This window comes from Nerophis lumbriciformis, linkage group LG09, assembly GCF_033978685.3.
Source record: "Nerophis lumbriciformis linkage group LG09, RoL_Nlum_v2.1, whole genome shotgun sequence".
NCBI classification, from domain to species: Eukaryota; Metazoa; Chordata; class Actinopteri; order Syngnathiformes; family Syngnathidae; genus Nerophis; species Nerophis lumbriciformis.
The window spans coordinates 21,482,434-21,497,500 of record NC_084556.2 but is presented as its reverse complement, the minus strand read 5'-3'; the positions used below and the strand labels follow the sequence as shown (position 1 = coordinate 21,497,500).

The window sequence follows — 15,067 nt, the reverse complement described above, 5'->3', positions numbered from 1 at the left end:
AAAACAAGAGTCTCCGAAAGCCAGCGCAAACAAGCTAGCAAGCTACGGAGTTTGCCGCCAATGTATTTCTTGTAAAGTGTATAAAAACGAATATGGAAGCTGGACAAATAAGATGCCAAAAACCAACCACTTTCATGTGGTATTAGACAGCAAGGAAGAACTTTTTTTCTCCTCCATTTGAAAACGTGGACGCTATCAGCACTACTGTCTGATTACAGTCAATGCAAGTCATCAGAATCAGGTAATACACCAACTTATATTCTTGTCTTCATGAAAGAAAGGAATCTATATGTGTTAAACATGCATGTATATTCATTAAAACACCTTTAACATGTAAACAAAAACGGCAAAATAAATAAATATAAATTATATACTGTATATATATATATATATGTGTATATATATATATATATATATACAGTATGTATATATATATATATGTGTATATATATATATATATATATATATATGTATATATATATAAATGTGTGTATATATATATATATGTGTGTGTATATATATATATATGTGTGTATGTATATATATATATATATATATATATATATATATATATATATATATATATATATATGTGTGTGTGTGTGTGTGTATGTATATATATATATATATATATATATATATATATGTATATATATATATATATATATATATATATGATATGTGTGTGTGTGTTACTCATCAGTTACTCAGTACTTGAGTAGTTTTTTCACAACATACTTTTTACTTTTACTCAAGTAAATATTTGGGTGACTACTCCTTACTTTTACTTGAGTAATAAATCTCTAAAGTAACAGTACTCTTACTTGAGTACAATTTCTGGCTACTCTACCCACCTCTGGTTAAGATACACTCACAATACTTGATTTATTTTGTTAAAACCCAATGGGACCAAAAAGTATTTAATAACAACTTTATCAAATACTGTTTGGACCCATTTATTAAATCATAATATCATTATGATAATGTTTTTATGAAAGCAAATAAATCCCTTCTTTTTCTTGTTATTCTAATGTGCAACCTAATGATTAGAGCTACACATATGAATTTAAGTAAAAAAAAACAACAAAAAAAACCCTCAAAGTATCTTTGCCTCACTTGGTGTATAGTTCACCGCACGTCACTGGTGTGTATATATGTTTATATACTTTATATACTTGTATATACATATATACTGTAAATATATATATATGTATTTTTTTTTATTTTTTTTTGTAGCTGAGATAGGCTCCAGCGACCCCCGCGACCCCGAAGGGAATAAGCGGTAGGAAATGGATGGATGGATTTTATTTTATTTATTTTTCTCTTTTTCTTTTGCAGAGGTTTATTGAGTTTTTTTTCCCCTACAGCGTTGAACATCTGACAGAAAGGATTGCGATAGTTGATATTAATATATCATATTGGCATAAGTTGATTTGCAACACTAAATTGGCCCTAGTGTGTGAATGTGAGTGTGAATGTTGTCTGTCTATCTGTGTTGGCCCTGCGATGAGGTGGCGACTTGTCCAGGATGTACCCCGCCTACCACCCGAATGCAGCTGAGATAGGCTCAGCAACCCCCTGCAACCCCAAAAGGGACAAGCGGTAGAAAATGGATGGATATTGGCATTTTTGACAGAGGTGGGTAGAGTAGCCAGAAATTGTACTCAAGTAAGAGTACTGTTACTTTAGAGATTCATTACTCAAGTAACAGTAAGGAGTAGTCACCCAAATATTTACTTGAGTAAAAGTAAAAAGTATGTTGTGAAAAAACTACTCAAGTACTGAGTAACTGATGAGTAACATACATACACACACACACACACATATATATATATATATATATATATATATTGATATATACAGTATATAATTTATATTTATTTATTTTGCCGTTTTTGTTTACATGTTAAAGGTGTTTTAATGAATATACATGCATGTTTAACACATATAGATTCCTTTCTTTCATGAAGACAAGAATATAAGTTGGTGTATTACCTGATTCTGATGACTTGCATTGATTGGAATCAGACAGTAGTGATGATAACGTCCACGTTTTCAAATGGAGGAGAAAAAAAGTTCCTCCTTTCTGTCTAATACCACATGAAAGTGGTTGGTTTTTGGCTTATTTGTACAGCTTCCATATTTGTTTTTATACACTTTACAAGAAATACATTGGCGGCAAACTCCGTAGCTTGCTAGCTTGTTTGTGCTGGCTTTCGGAGACTCTTATTTTGAAAGCGCAGGCGCGATGGAGCGGCACTTTTATTGTGAAGACAGGAACTGTGAAGTCAGTCTTTAGGCTTTTGACAGGATGTACGGTTGAAATAAAAAAGGGTCTTTTTTCCTTCACACTTTTGATTGATTGATTGGAACTTTTATTAGTAGATTGCACAGTACAGTATATATTCCGTACAATTGACCACTAAATGGTAACACCCGAATACGTTTTTCAACTTGTTTAAGTCAGGTCATGTGACCCCTGGCTCTGTTTGATTGGTCCAACGTCACCAGTGACTGCATCTGATTGGTGGAACGAAGTGAACGTCACCAGTGACTGTATTTGTTGAAACGCAGGCACTATGAAGATCTGTCTGACAGACCAAAACAAACAAAGCGTGCATTAACAGATCGATAAAAATGTGTAGCGAGTAGCGAGCTGAATGTAGATAAAAGTAGCGGGGTAAAAGTAGCGTTTCTTCTCTATAAATATACTCAAGTAAAAGTAAAAGTATGTTGCATTAAAACTACTCTTAGAAGTACAATTTATCCCAAAAGTTACTCAAGTAGATGTAACGGAGTAAATGTAGCGCGTTATTACCCACCTTTGATTTTTGATCAATTTTTTTTCATCAGTTTTGTGGGTCTTTGGTCATTATTGGCTAATTTAGTTGGAATACACGTGATGCGAATATTATTAAATAAATTAAGTAAATAAAAACAAAGTTAAAATGTAATATTCTCCATCAACTTGGACCTATTATCCATTCGCCACAGTCAAAATGTAAAGTTAAAAAGTCCCTATTTGCATGGTGACATTTCCTTTTTTGACACCGGAAATTGTTCACACCGCAGCTAGCGTAAACTAGTTCTTGTAAAAAATAAAAAAATGCTCCTGTGGACTTAAAATCCATCCATCCATTTTTACCTACCGCTTGCCATGAATTGATTAACGTGGACCCCGACTTAAACAAGTTGAAAAACTTAATTCGGGTGTTACCATTTAGTGGTCAATTGTACGGAATATGTACTGTACTGTGCAATCTACTAATAAAAGTTTCAATCAATCAATCAATTGTCCCTTTCGGGGTCGCCGGGGGGGCTGGAGCCCATCTCAACTGCATTCGGGTGGAAGCTAGTCTGATTGTCCAATGTAATAATCTTGAAAGGATGTTGTATAGAAATACAAGATGCAAAAAGAGACGTCCCATCAGGCCATGTAAAGTTCGAGGGAGCCCTTGACCCCTCCCCTCGTGGTAGTCGGTGGCTCGTCAACATGTCTCCCGTCAAAGACTTCTTGGTCGCACATTTAATGCCGGAGGGATGTTACGTGCAGTTTTTCATCAACTTCAGATTTCACGGTGAGGTAATCCATGTGTTGTTGCTTCTTTAATGTCCGATTTGCTTTAAAAAGTTGCACGTGTGTAGCCTAAACATACTGAATGTTGCGTTCAAGTGCATGTCTGCACTTTGTAAGTTTTCGCGCGTGACAACTGTTATTGTCTTTTTGTAGTGCCCTGTTCGACGTTTGTCCTCAACAAAATCATCGGAGTGTGGATTCTTTTGGACGTGGTTTTTGGTAAGACTAGATATGTACTTTATTAATACTGAGTTTGGATGCGACAATGGTTCGATCAGTGATTGTGTCTATTGACAACAAGCAGTGGTTTTCTGTTTGATGCTGACCCAAGGCAGACCGAAGCGTGGATAGTGATGACATCAACACTGTACACACACAGACTTCACCATGTGTCATACCATTACGCAATATACACACTTCATTATAATCCCCAATCGAACAGTGGTCAATAGTTAACTAGTTAATTAGCCACCACCAGGGGTAACCTCAAAGAAGCTAACGACATCCATCCATCCATCCATTTCTACCGCTTTTTCCCTTTTTGGGGTAGTGGGGGGCGCTGGAGCCTATCTCAGCTACAATCGGGCGAAAGGCGGGGTACACCCTGGACAAGTCGCCACCTCATCGCAGGGCCAACACAGATAGACAGACAACATTCACACTCACATTCACACACTAGGGCCAATTTAGTGTTGCCAATCAACCTATCCCCAGGTGCTTGTCTTTGGAAGTGGGAGGAAGCCGGAGTACCCGGAGGGAACCCACGCAGTCACGGGGAGAACATGCACACTCCACACAGAAAGATCCCGAGCCCGGGATTGAACTCACGACTACTCAGGACCTTCGTATTGTGAGGCAGATGCACTAACCCCTCTTCCACCGTGCTGCCCAAGCTAACGACAACCATTGCAAAATAAGCTAACAAAAAACAGCAAACTACTTTCATTTGTCGGAGGTGGGGTTTTTCCCTCTGCTCTGAAACAAGATTAACTCAAAAATAAAAATGAATGGATGGATGGATTTTATTTTATTTATTTTTCTCTTTTTCTTTTGCAGAGGTTTATTGAGTTTTTTTCCCCCTACATCGTTGAACATCTGACAGAAAGGATTGCGATAGTTTATATTAATATATCATATTGGCATAAGTTGATTGGCAACACTAAATGGTCCCTAGTGTGTGAATGTGAGTGTGAATCATACTTGCCAACCCTACCGGATTTTCCGGGAGACTCCCGAAATTCAGCGCCTCTCCCAAAAACCTACCGGGACAAATTATCTCCCGAAAATCTCCCGAAATTCAGGCGGACTCAGGTCCATTCATAAGTGATTAATCAACAATATTTGTTTGTGGTTGTACTTTTTGGATACATAAAAAGACGGATATTTCCAAGGGGGCGCGTAGCGGAAGTCGACAAGTCATGATGTGACGCTAGAAATGACGTCATGTAAATGCGACTGTGTTCTATTCTCTTTAGTCCAGGTTCATTCAACTGCCGGCCCACGGGCCACATTCGGCCCACCAAAGCTTTTCGTTTGGACCGCCGAGCATCACCCAAATAGGCTTGATGAAACCATTCGAACTAGGGTTGGCCATGTATGCAGTACGGTACTCCCGCCACTCCGAGGGGGCAACACATTTTGTCGACAAAGAGTTACTTAAATGTGTGTATAATGTTTGTGTGGAAAATGTGCGAAAAAACGATAGCACAGTGTTTTTCAACCTTTTTTGAGCCAAGGCACACTTTTTGCGTTGAAAAAATCCGCAGGCACACCACCAGCAGAAGTCATTAAAAAACGAAACTCAGTAGACAGTAAAAAGTCGTTGTCGCAATTGTAGGATATGACTTTAAACCATAACCAACCATGCATCACTATAGCTCTTGTCTCAAAGTAGGTGTACTGTCACGACCTGTCACATCACGCCCTGACTTATTTTGAGTTTATTGCTGTTTTCCTGTGTGTAGTGTTTTAGTTCTTGTCTTACGCTCCTATTTTGGTGGCTTTTTCTCTTTTACTGGTATTTTGCTGTAGCAGTTTCATGTCTTCCTTTGAGCGATATTTCCCGCATCTACTTTGTTTTAGCAATCAAGAATATTTTAGTTGTTTTTATCCTTCTTTGTGGGGACATTGTTGATTGTCATGTCATGTTCGGATGTACATTGTGGATGCCGTCTTTGCTCCGCAGTAAGTTTTTGCTGTCATCCAGCATTCTGTTTTTGTTTACTTTGTAGCCAGTTCAGTTTTAGTTTCGTTCTGCACAGCCTTCCCTAAGCTTCAATGCCTTTTCTTAGGGGCACTCACCTTTTGTTTATTTTTGGTTTAAGCATTAGACACCTTTTAACCGCACGCTGCCTCCCGCTGTTTCCGACATCTACAAAGCAATTAGCTACCGGCTGCGACCTACTGATATGGAAGACAATTACACGGTTACTCTGCTGAGCTCTAGACAGCACCGACACTCAACAACAACACATAATATTTTTAACCCAAATAGGTGAAATTAGATCATCTCCCACGGCACAACAGACTGTATCTCACGGCACACACAGAACTCATAGGCATCGCGAATAAATTGTTGTGCTAATTGAAATGTTTTGTTTACATTGTGGGGCAGTATCGCTCGGTTGGTAGAGTGGCCGTGCCAGCAACTTGAGGGTTCCAGGTTCGATCCCCGCTTCCGCCATCCTAGTCACTGCCGTTGTGTCCTTGGGCAAGACACTTCACCCACCTGCTCCCAGTGCCACCCACACTGGTTTAAATGTAACTTAGATATTGTGTTTCACTATGTAAAAGCGCTTTGAGTCACTAGAGAAAAGCGCTACATAAATATAATTCACTTCACTTCCCTTCACTACATTCGTGTATATTACAATATGTACAATGTCTGAGTACAGACATGTGTAATGACCGTTACTGTTGTGTCCTGGATAGCTTGCATTGCACTGGTAAACCGCTTTAAAGCGCTCCCTGGTAGTGAGTGGCCTGTGCACTATTGATCACTTTTGGATCTTGGTGTCTCACTTAATTGGATATTGATTATATGTATGTGAGATGTGTGCTATAAATAATGCATCCCTTTTTAATAGGCTACAAAAGAAGTAAAGTTTGTACTGTAAGTCATCTTTAAAGTATGCTTTCAATTAAATGGGCAGCAAGTGGCAGAAGTATGGCTGCAGATGATCATGATGTATCCCCACCAGGCATATTTCTGCATTTCCATATACAACCAACGTGCAGTAAAGTAGAGTTCAAGTTAGTAATTCACAGTTTTTCCCCATCAACTTTTGGCAAAAAATATCTCTGTTGGAATGGCAAGTAGTGTTTAAGTACAATTCAACAGCACTAATAATGTATTCATAAGTAATTTTGTTCTGTGCCTGTTTATTCCTCTGCTGCAGCACAACTGCTGCAGCTGCTCAAGATTCTATGGAGAAGAAATGCAGACGGCTTGAGTCTGGCCTGCAGCCTGCTGCAACTTTACGCCTCGTCTGGACCTGTCCTGTTTGCCATGGCCCACAACTTCCCTCTTTTGTATGTACATTTACACTACTAACCATTTATAATGGCGATACAGTGCCGTTCTGTGCTACGGCAAACAGAAGCTAGCATGATATACAGTACATTTTGTTTAAGTAATACCTCTAGGTGTCAATGGAACAGAGCATTATATGTTAAAGCAATTGTCATTTGGAATGTTTATTAGGCTATTTGTCACACTGTTAAAGTAATAGCCTGAGTAATTTTTTGTCGAAATAGTTTTTTTAGTCTATATCATCTCCTCATGATGCCGGTCAGCTATAGTAAAATCACCTACATCCTCAGTTGATCAGATGTGATTTTACCCCTTTAAGATAAGACCTATGAGAAATAAATGACTTGGGCGATTTTTTGAACATGCCTGGTGTGTGGTGTCTTAATCATGATATGGTAACACTTTATTTTGAAGGTGTCATGAACATTAACGACACTATGAAGTAACATCATGATCATGTTTATGGCAGGCTTGTGTGACTCTTATGTAGACACCTTCAAATTAAGTACTATATATTGCTTAAATCACAAAGGCCTGTTCAGAAAATTGCCAAAGTTATTTATTTCTCTTAAGTTTCATAATTTACACACAGTTTTATTACTATTCCAATAGCCATCCGTTGGTACACCCATGTAGAGTGAAATGATCAATATGTGTTATTTGTTAAACTTTTGGTGAAGTTTTTGTGGTTTCTTAAAAACTTAGGCGATTATTTTACCAGGGTGATGTTGCCGGTAATACCTCCAGCTGTAAGTCAAGCGTAAATAAATAGATCAGTTGTTCTCAAACTTTTTTCACCAAGTACCACCTCAGAAAACACCATTATACCAAGTACCATCAATATGACCAACATTAAAATACAGTAGCGTAATAAGCCTAAGTATTCATTAAAAACCAGACAGAGGTTATATTTAACAAGTATATTTAATATTTTTGGCCACTACAGTTTGAACAGTAACACTGTGTTTGAATATAAGACAATAAAACACTATATTCTTTAATCAAGTGGTTCTTTGGCCTACCACACAGTTTGAGAATCACCTTGTCACAGGTCTGGTCATGTTTAAAGACACACTTGTCTTTTTGACATGTTCCTTATTGAGTTATGGTGTTACATACTAGGGATGTCCCGATCCGATATTTGGATCGGATCGGCTGCCGATATTTGCCAAAAATTGCGTATCGGCAAGGCATGGGAAAATGCCGATCCAGATCCAGTTTAAAAAAAAACTCCGATCCGTGTTTTCCAACGCACCTATTTAAATAATACATTCCACTTTTCTGCTGCTCCGTAATTTCCGTTCCGCATTTTTCAGCACACCTTCAACACATCCACAATTCTCACGCAGTTGCTTTTAGCTGCTGGCATTACACGACAGGCTCTTCTCACCCTTTCCTGTGTCTCCCTCTCACAGACAGCAAGTGCACCTTCTTACACACGTCACATACTGTCACGTCATACGTCACATACTGTCACGTCATACGTCACATACTGTCACGTCATACGTCACATACGTATACGTCCTCTCCCAGCAGAGAGCAAGGTAGCGGCATGGCTAACGTTAGATGTGATGCTAGCGCAGCCGCTAAGGTGCGCGCCTGCTCAAGCGTCCTCTGCGCATAGCAAATCTATGCCACGCACAAAATCAAATAAAAAAATAAGCGCATAACAATTTTCGACACACGGACACGACAGAGACAACAGTTTTCGTCATCATTGTTCAAATATTGTGACGTCTGTCGAGACGCTTATCTCCATTTGGTGCCACACGTCCAGACTCCACACCATCAAAATGGCAAAAATTTCCACATCAACACCGTATGAAAAAATTAGTGATTTTTTTAGTTGTGATTTCCTTCTCTGCATGAAGGTTTAAAAGTAGCATATATTATTGCAGTATGAAGAAGAATGTTTTAATGTAGACATGCAAGCCTTGAAAGAACATTTTGAAAATCAAGACTACATTTCCTGCAAATGGGTGCTTTTCTACCCTTTATTTTAACTTTAGATTTATTCTCATATCAAACTCTTTTGGCTGTCTTTTTGACACTTACATCCGGCGCCCCCCTCCACACCCTGGATTATAAATAATGTAAATAATTCAATGTGATTATCTTGTGTGATGACTGTATTATGATGATAGTATATATTTGATAGTATATATCTGTATCATGAATCAATTTAAGTGGACCCCGTCTTAAACAAGTTGAAAAACTTATTCGGGTGTTACCATTTAGTGGTCAATTGTACGGAATATGTACTTCACTGTGCAACCTACTAATAAAAGTCTCAATCAATCAATCAAAACACATAGAATCATCATACTGCTGTGATTATATGCATCAAGTGTTCATTCAAGGCTAAGGCAAAATATCGAGATATATATTGTGTATCGCAATATGGCCTTGAAATATCGCAATAATAAAAAAAGGCCATATCGCCCAGCCCTAGTTCAATGATGCCATTTCTGTTTGTCATGTATAATTTTGTCTATTTTGTGTTTATCCTTGAATAAACAGGTCAGTTTCTTGTTACCAACCATTGTGTATTATTCAAACTCCCCTAATTCAGCTGGCTAGTTGTTATCAAGAGTACTAATACCCTTTTCAACATGATTCTGACAACTAAGTAGGCTAAATAACTTTAAACTTTAATACATGCTCGGATAGGCCAGTATCGGTCAGTATCGGTATCGGATCGGAAATGCAAAAACAATATCGGTATCGGATCGAAAGTGCAAAAACCTGGATCGGGACATCCCTATTACATAACTTTTGTGCTTGTCTTCCGTGTCTGCAGTGCCTGGGGGGAAAGGCTCTTCCTGACGACCCAGACAGCAATGATTGTATTCCTTATTCTGCATTATCGTGGAGACACCATAAGAGGTTAGCAAATACTAGAACACTAGGGCTCGGAACCTATTACCTGTTTAATCAAGCAGCTCACAGATTCATCGTGGAATAATCACGATTAATCTGTTTCTATACTAGGGCCGTCAAACGATTAACATGTTAAAATCAGGTCAATCACAGAGTCATTGTGAATCAATTTTGATTAATAACAACTAATCTGTTTATAGTAGGACTGTAAAATGATCAACATGTTTAATCAGGTTAATCACAGATTTATTAAGGATTAATTTTGATTAATCAGGATTCATCTGTTTCTATTCTAGGGCCGTCAAACGATTGACATGTTTAATCAGGTTAATCACAGAATCAATGTGAATCATTTTGATTAATCACAATTAATCTCTATCGTATATTGCTGTCAAACTATTAACATTTTTAATCAGATTCAGAATTTTTTGATTAATCATGATTAATCCGTTTCAATAGTAGGGCTGTCAAACAATTGAAATGTTTAATCAGGTAAATCACAGATTCAATGAGAATTAATTTAGTTTAATCACAATTAATCTCTATCGTATAGGACTGTCAAACTATTAAAATGTTTTATTCAGATTAACTGTGGTTTAATTTTGATTAATCAAGATTATTCTGTGTCTGTATTAGGGCTGTCAAATTATTTAACATGTTTAATGAGATTATCACTGATTAACTGTGGATTAATTGTAATTGACTTGTCCAGGGTGTACCCCGCCTTCCGCTCGTGTGCAGCTGAGATAGGCTCCAGCACCCCCAGCAACCCTGTTGGGGACAAGCGGTAGAAAATGGATGGATGGATGGATGGATGTTACTATACTAGGATTGTCCAACCATCCATCCATCCATCCATCCATCTTCTTCCGCTTATCCGAGGTCGGGTCGCGGGGGCAGCAGCCTAAGCACGGAAGCCCAGACTTTCCTCTCCCCAGCCACTTCGTCCAGCTCCTACCGGGAGATCCCGAGGCGTTCCCAGGCCAGCCGGGAGACATAGTCTTCCCAACGTGTCCTGGGTCTTCCCCGTGGCCTCCTACCGGTCGGACGTGCCCTAAACACCTCCCTAGGGAGGCGTTCGGGTGGCATCCTGACCAGATGCCCGAACCACCTCATCTGGCTCCTCTCGATGTGGAGGAGCAGCGGCTTTACTTTGAGCTCCCCCCGGATGGCAGAGCTTCTCACCCTATCTCTAAGGGAGAGCCCCGCCACCTGGCGGAGGAAACTCATTTCGGCCGCTTGTACCCGTGATCTTGTCCTTTGGGTCATAACCCAAAGCTCATGACCATAGGTGAGGATGGGAACGTAGATCGACCGGTAAATTGAGAGCTTTGTCCAACTAATTACATGTTTAATCCGATTACCGTAATCACATTAACTGTGAATTAATTTCGATTAATCATGATTAATAGCTATATGGTCCGAAAAATACAATAATCAGAAATTAACTATAGATTAATTTTTATTAATCACTATTAGCCTGTTTTTATACCAGTGCTGTCAAACTATTAACAGGTTTAATCAAATTAATCACAATTAAACATAATTTGTAATCTATATTAATGGGGTTACATTTTTTATGTGCAAATAGTCAAGAAATGAAGGGCTATGCCTACAGTCGTGGTCAAAAGTTTACATACACTTGTGAAGGACATAATGTCATGGCTGTCTTGAGTTTCCATTATCAAATTTGACCACAGAACTTTCCTCCAGAAGGTCTTATCTTTGTCCATGTGATGTCAGATGAAACAAAAATTGAGCTGTTTGGCCACAATACCCAGCAATATGTTTGGTGGAGAAAAGGTGAGGCCTTTAATCCCAGGAACACCATATCTACCGTCAAGCATGGTGGTGGTAGTATTATGCTCTGGGCCTGTTTTGCTGCCAATGGAACTGGTGCTTTACAGAGAGTAAATGGGACAATGAAAAAGGAGGATTACCTCCAAATTCTTCAGGACAACCTAAAATCATCAGCCCGGAGGTTGGGTCTTGGGCGCAGTTGGGTGTTCCAACAGGACAATGACCCCAAACACACGTCAAAAGTGGTAAAGGAATGGCTAAATCAGGCTAGAATGAAGGTGTTAGAATGGCCTTCCCAAAGTCCTGACTTAAACGTGTGGACAATGCTGAAGAAACAAGTCCATGTCAGAAAACCAACAAATTTAACTGAACTGCACCAATTTTGTCAAGGGGAGTGGTCAAAAATTCAACCAGAAACTTGCCAGAAGCTTGTGGATGGCTACCAAAAGCGCCGTATTGCAGTGAAACTTGCCAAGGGACATGTAACTAAATATTAACATTGCTGTATGTATACTTTTGACCCAGCAGATTTGGTCACATTTTCAGTAGACCCATAATAAATTCATAAAAGAACCAAACTTCATGAATGTTTTTTGTGACCAACAAGTATGTGCTCTAATCACTCTATCACAAAAAAATAAGAGTTGTAGAAATTATTGGAAACTCAAGACAGCCATGACATTGAACAAGGGGATGGGTCAAATGCAGAGGACAAATTTCACCACACCCAGTATGTGTGTGACAATCATTGGTATTTTAACTTTATTATGTTCACAATACGAAGGTCCTGAGTAGTCTTGGGTTCAATCCCGGGCTCGGGATCATTCTGTGTGGAGTTTGCATGTCCTCCCCGTGACTGCGTGGGTTCCCTCCGGGTACTCCGGCTTCCTCCCACCTCCAAAGACATGCACCTGGGGATAGGTTGATTGGCAACACTAAATGGTTCCTAGTGTGTGAATGTGAGTGTGAATGTTGTCTGTCTATCTGTGTTGGCCCTGCGATGAGGTGGCGACTTGTCCAGGGTGTACGACGCCTTCTGCCCGATTGTAGCTGAGATAGGCTCCAGCGCCCCCCGCGACCCCAAAAGGGACTAAGCGGTAGGAAATGGATGGATGGATGGATGTTCTTTACAAGTGTATGTAAACTTTTGACCACGACTGTATATCCACTTAAAGGTGTTTAATAACCATGTTGACATTATGTTCATATTACACACAAATGTTTTTGTTCACAAAAAACAGTTTTTCTCATCAGATATTCATCCAATTTATGGGTTATTCCTTTTGTGCAATTTAAAAATGGAAGTTATTCTGTAAAAAGAAAGCTCTTTCCTGCAGTGTGTGTAATACTTATACTCGGCTATTCCATCATGTTTTTTTTGGTACTCAAATTTCCCATTGATAGAGCAAATGTGCTGTCTATTGCTTCCATATAGACTGGTTTGCTTCTTCACTACTGCATCAACTTCCCATTTGCACATGCATGCCGATTTTGAGTCATTCTGAGTTTGTGTAAATTAAAAAAAAAAAAAAAAATTACCAATGACGATGGATTCATACATATTAACATGTTCATTTTGACAGACCAAGTCTTCTGTTGGTAACAAACTTCATTCATTGTTCATTTTCCTTATCTTCTTCTTCTATCGGCGGGATTCTTAAACTTGCTTTGAACATGTCAAAACATTCAAGAAAGGTCCCAAAACAATAATGTGGTCTATTCAGTGGTCACTAAGCATGAGTACCACCTTGTGGCAGTATTCACTCATTGCCAAATGATTAACATGATCACATTGTTTCACCCTATTTCTTTATTTTTATTTGACAGGAATGTTGTTTTTGTCAGTTTATGCGATTTCACTCATCCTGTTGGGATTGTATGCCCCTGCACAAATCATCTCAGCGATGCACTCGTCCAGTTTGGCAGCACTAATTGCAAGCAAGGTGAGGGCATATGTGTGTGTGCTCTAATGTCTAGAGTGGATGTAAAATGATAGAAGGAATGACTTACTGGAATTGTTGTTTCCAGGTTTTCCAGGCCAGAACTAACTATCGTAACGGCCACACAGGTCAGCTGTCGCCTCTGTCAGTGTTCTTGACATGTGCCGCATCACTTGGCCTCGTTTGTGTCTCCCTGCAGGTATGAAGTTATACATTATGCACGCTCATTAGCTATGGTTACCACTAAAAAGGTGAATTCCCCCTTTTTCTTGCAGGATACAGGAAACTCCCTTGCGACTGCAAGCTACATTGTGTCAGCCTGTTTCAGCTGCGTATTGCTGGCCCAGATCCTCAGCGCTGCTAAAAAGAAGATAGAGTAAAGATGGAGAAGAACAAATACTGTTCAACGTATTACAAGATGTTTTCCAATATCCTGTTAAGAGTCTACAGAACCTTGCAGGATTAAGTTGCCTCTTTGAGATTTATTGAGCAAAACGTTGAGTTGTACAGTGATGTGATATTTACACTTTGTCTCATTTAAATCACATCTAGTAGGTTTACATTTGTTACAAAATCTGGTTTCTAGTCTAATTAAAAAACATTTCAGTAAGAGGTTACTGCACTCACAAAAAAATATGATGAAGATGCAGACGTCCACAAGTTATTCATGCATGAGAAGTGGAGATGGATAAATATGTAACTGTTTTTTGTTTTTTTTGCATGTATTTTTCAGTGTCACCAGCCTTAAAGTTACCTTCCAGGAGTCTTTGTTCAAACAACACAATTGTTTACATATAGATAATTTGTGTGTATGATGTCCTGTACAGTTATAAAATATTTATTTATAAAATATTCTTCTTTAAAGAGATCAAATTGTACGCATCTTTTTGTCAAGTTGGTCATTAGTCAGTGTAGTTTTTGGTCATTGAATTTCAGTTTTGTGAATGGAAATGGAAAAAAACCCAAAAAGGATTACCGTAGTGTATTTGAGTTTAAACAAAAAACAAAAAAAACAAGGTTGTACTTTTTTTTGTTTTGTTTAAAAGCGATAACTGAATTAATTTTTTCCCGTTTCTGCTGACTAATGAATTTCATTTTTGTTACATAAAATATAACAAGTAATAAACCGTTTGTCGGTTATTGCTCTTTGACATTGAAAAAAGGCTTTGTTTTTCAGTTTCAGTTTTTGTTTTAAAATACAATTCATCTAAACACTCTATTCATGAAACGGGGGTGGGGCGGGGGCGTGGTTAAGAGGGGAGGAGTATATTTACAGCTAGAATTCACCAAGTCAAGTATTTCATATTCATATATATATATATATATATATATATATAT

General features: G+C 38.5%; 1 protein-coding gene across 1 annotated transcript; it reads left to right on the top strand.

Moving 5' to 3' along the window:
- Positions 1-3,364: 3,364 nt before the first annotated feature.
- On the top strand, positions 3,365-14,687 carry LOC133607121 (mannose-P-dolichol utilization defect 1 protein-like). Its single transcript, XM_061961582.2, has 7 exons — positions 3,365-3,578; positions 3,731-3,796; positions 6,976-7,108; positions 9,910-9,995; positions 13,617-13,732; positions 13,818-13,928; positions 14,005-14,687. The coding sequence occupies exons 1-7, from the start codon at positions 3,494-3,496 to the stop codon at positions 14,107-14,109; spliced, it is 702 nt and encodes a 233-aa protein (XP_061817566.1). The 5' UTR covers positions 3,365-3,493; the 3' UTR covers positions 14,110-14,687.
- Positions 14,688-15,067: the final 380 nt, after the last annotated feature.

Excerpts from the sequence above, each read along its gene's own strand:
- LOC133607121 (XM_061961582.2), top strand. The coding sequence starts at position 3,494 with ATGTCTCCCGTCAAAGACTTCTTGGTCGCACATTTAATGCCGGAGGGA. Across the intron at positions 3,579-3,730 it reads CATCAACTTCAGATTTCACG|TGCCCTGTTCGACGTTTGTC; the intron begins GTGAGGTAATCC and ends GTCTTTTTGTAG. Across the intron at positions 13,733-13,817 it reads CAGCACTAATTGCAAGCAAG|GTTTTCCAGGCCAGAACTAA; the intron begins GTGAGGGCATAT and ends TGTTGTTTCCAG.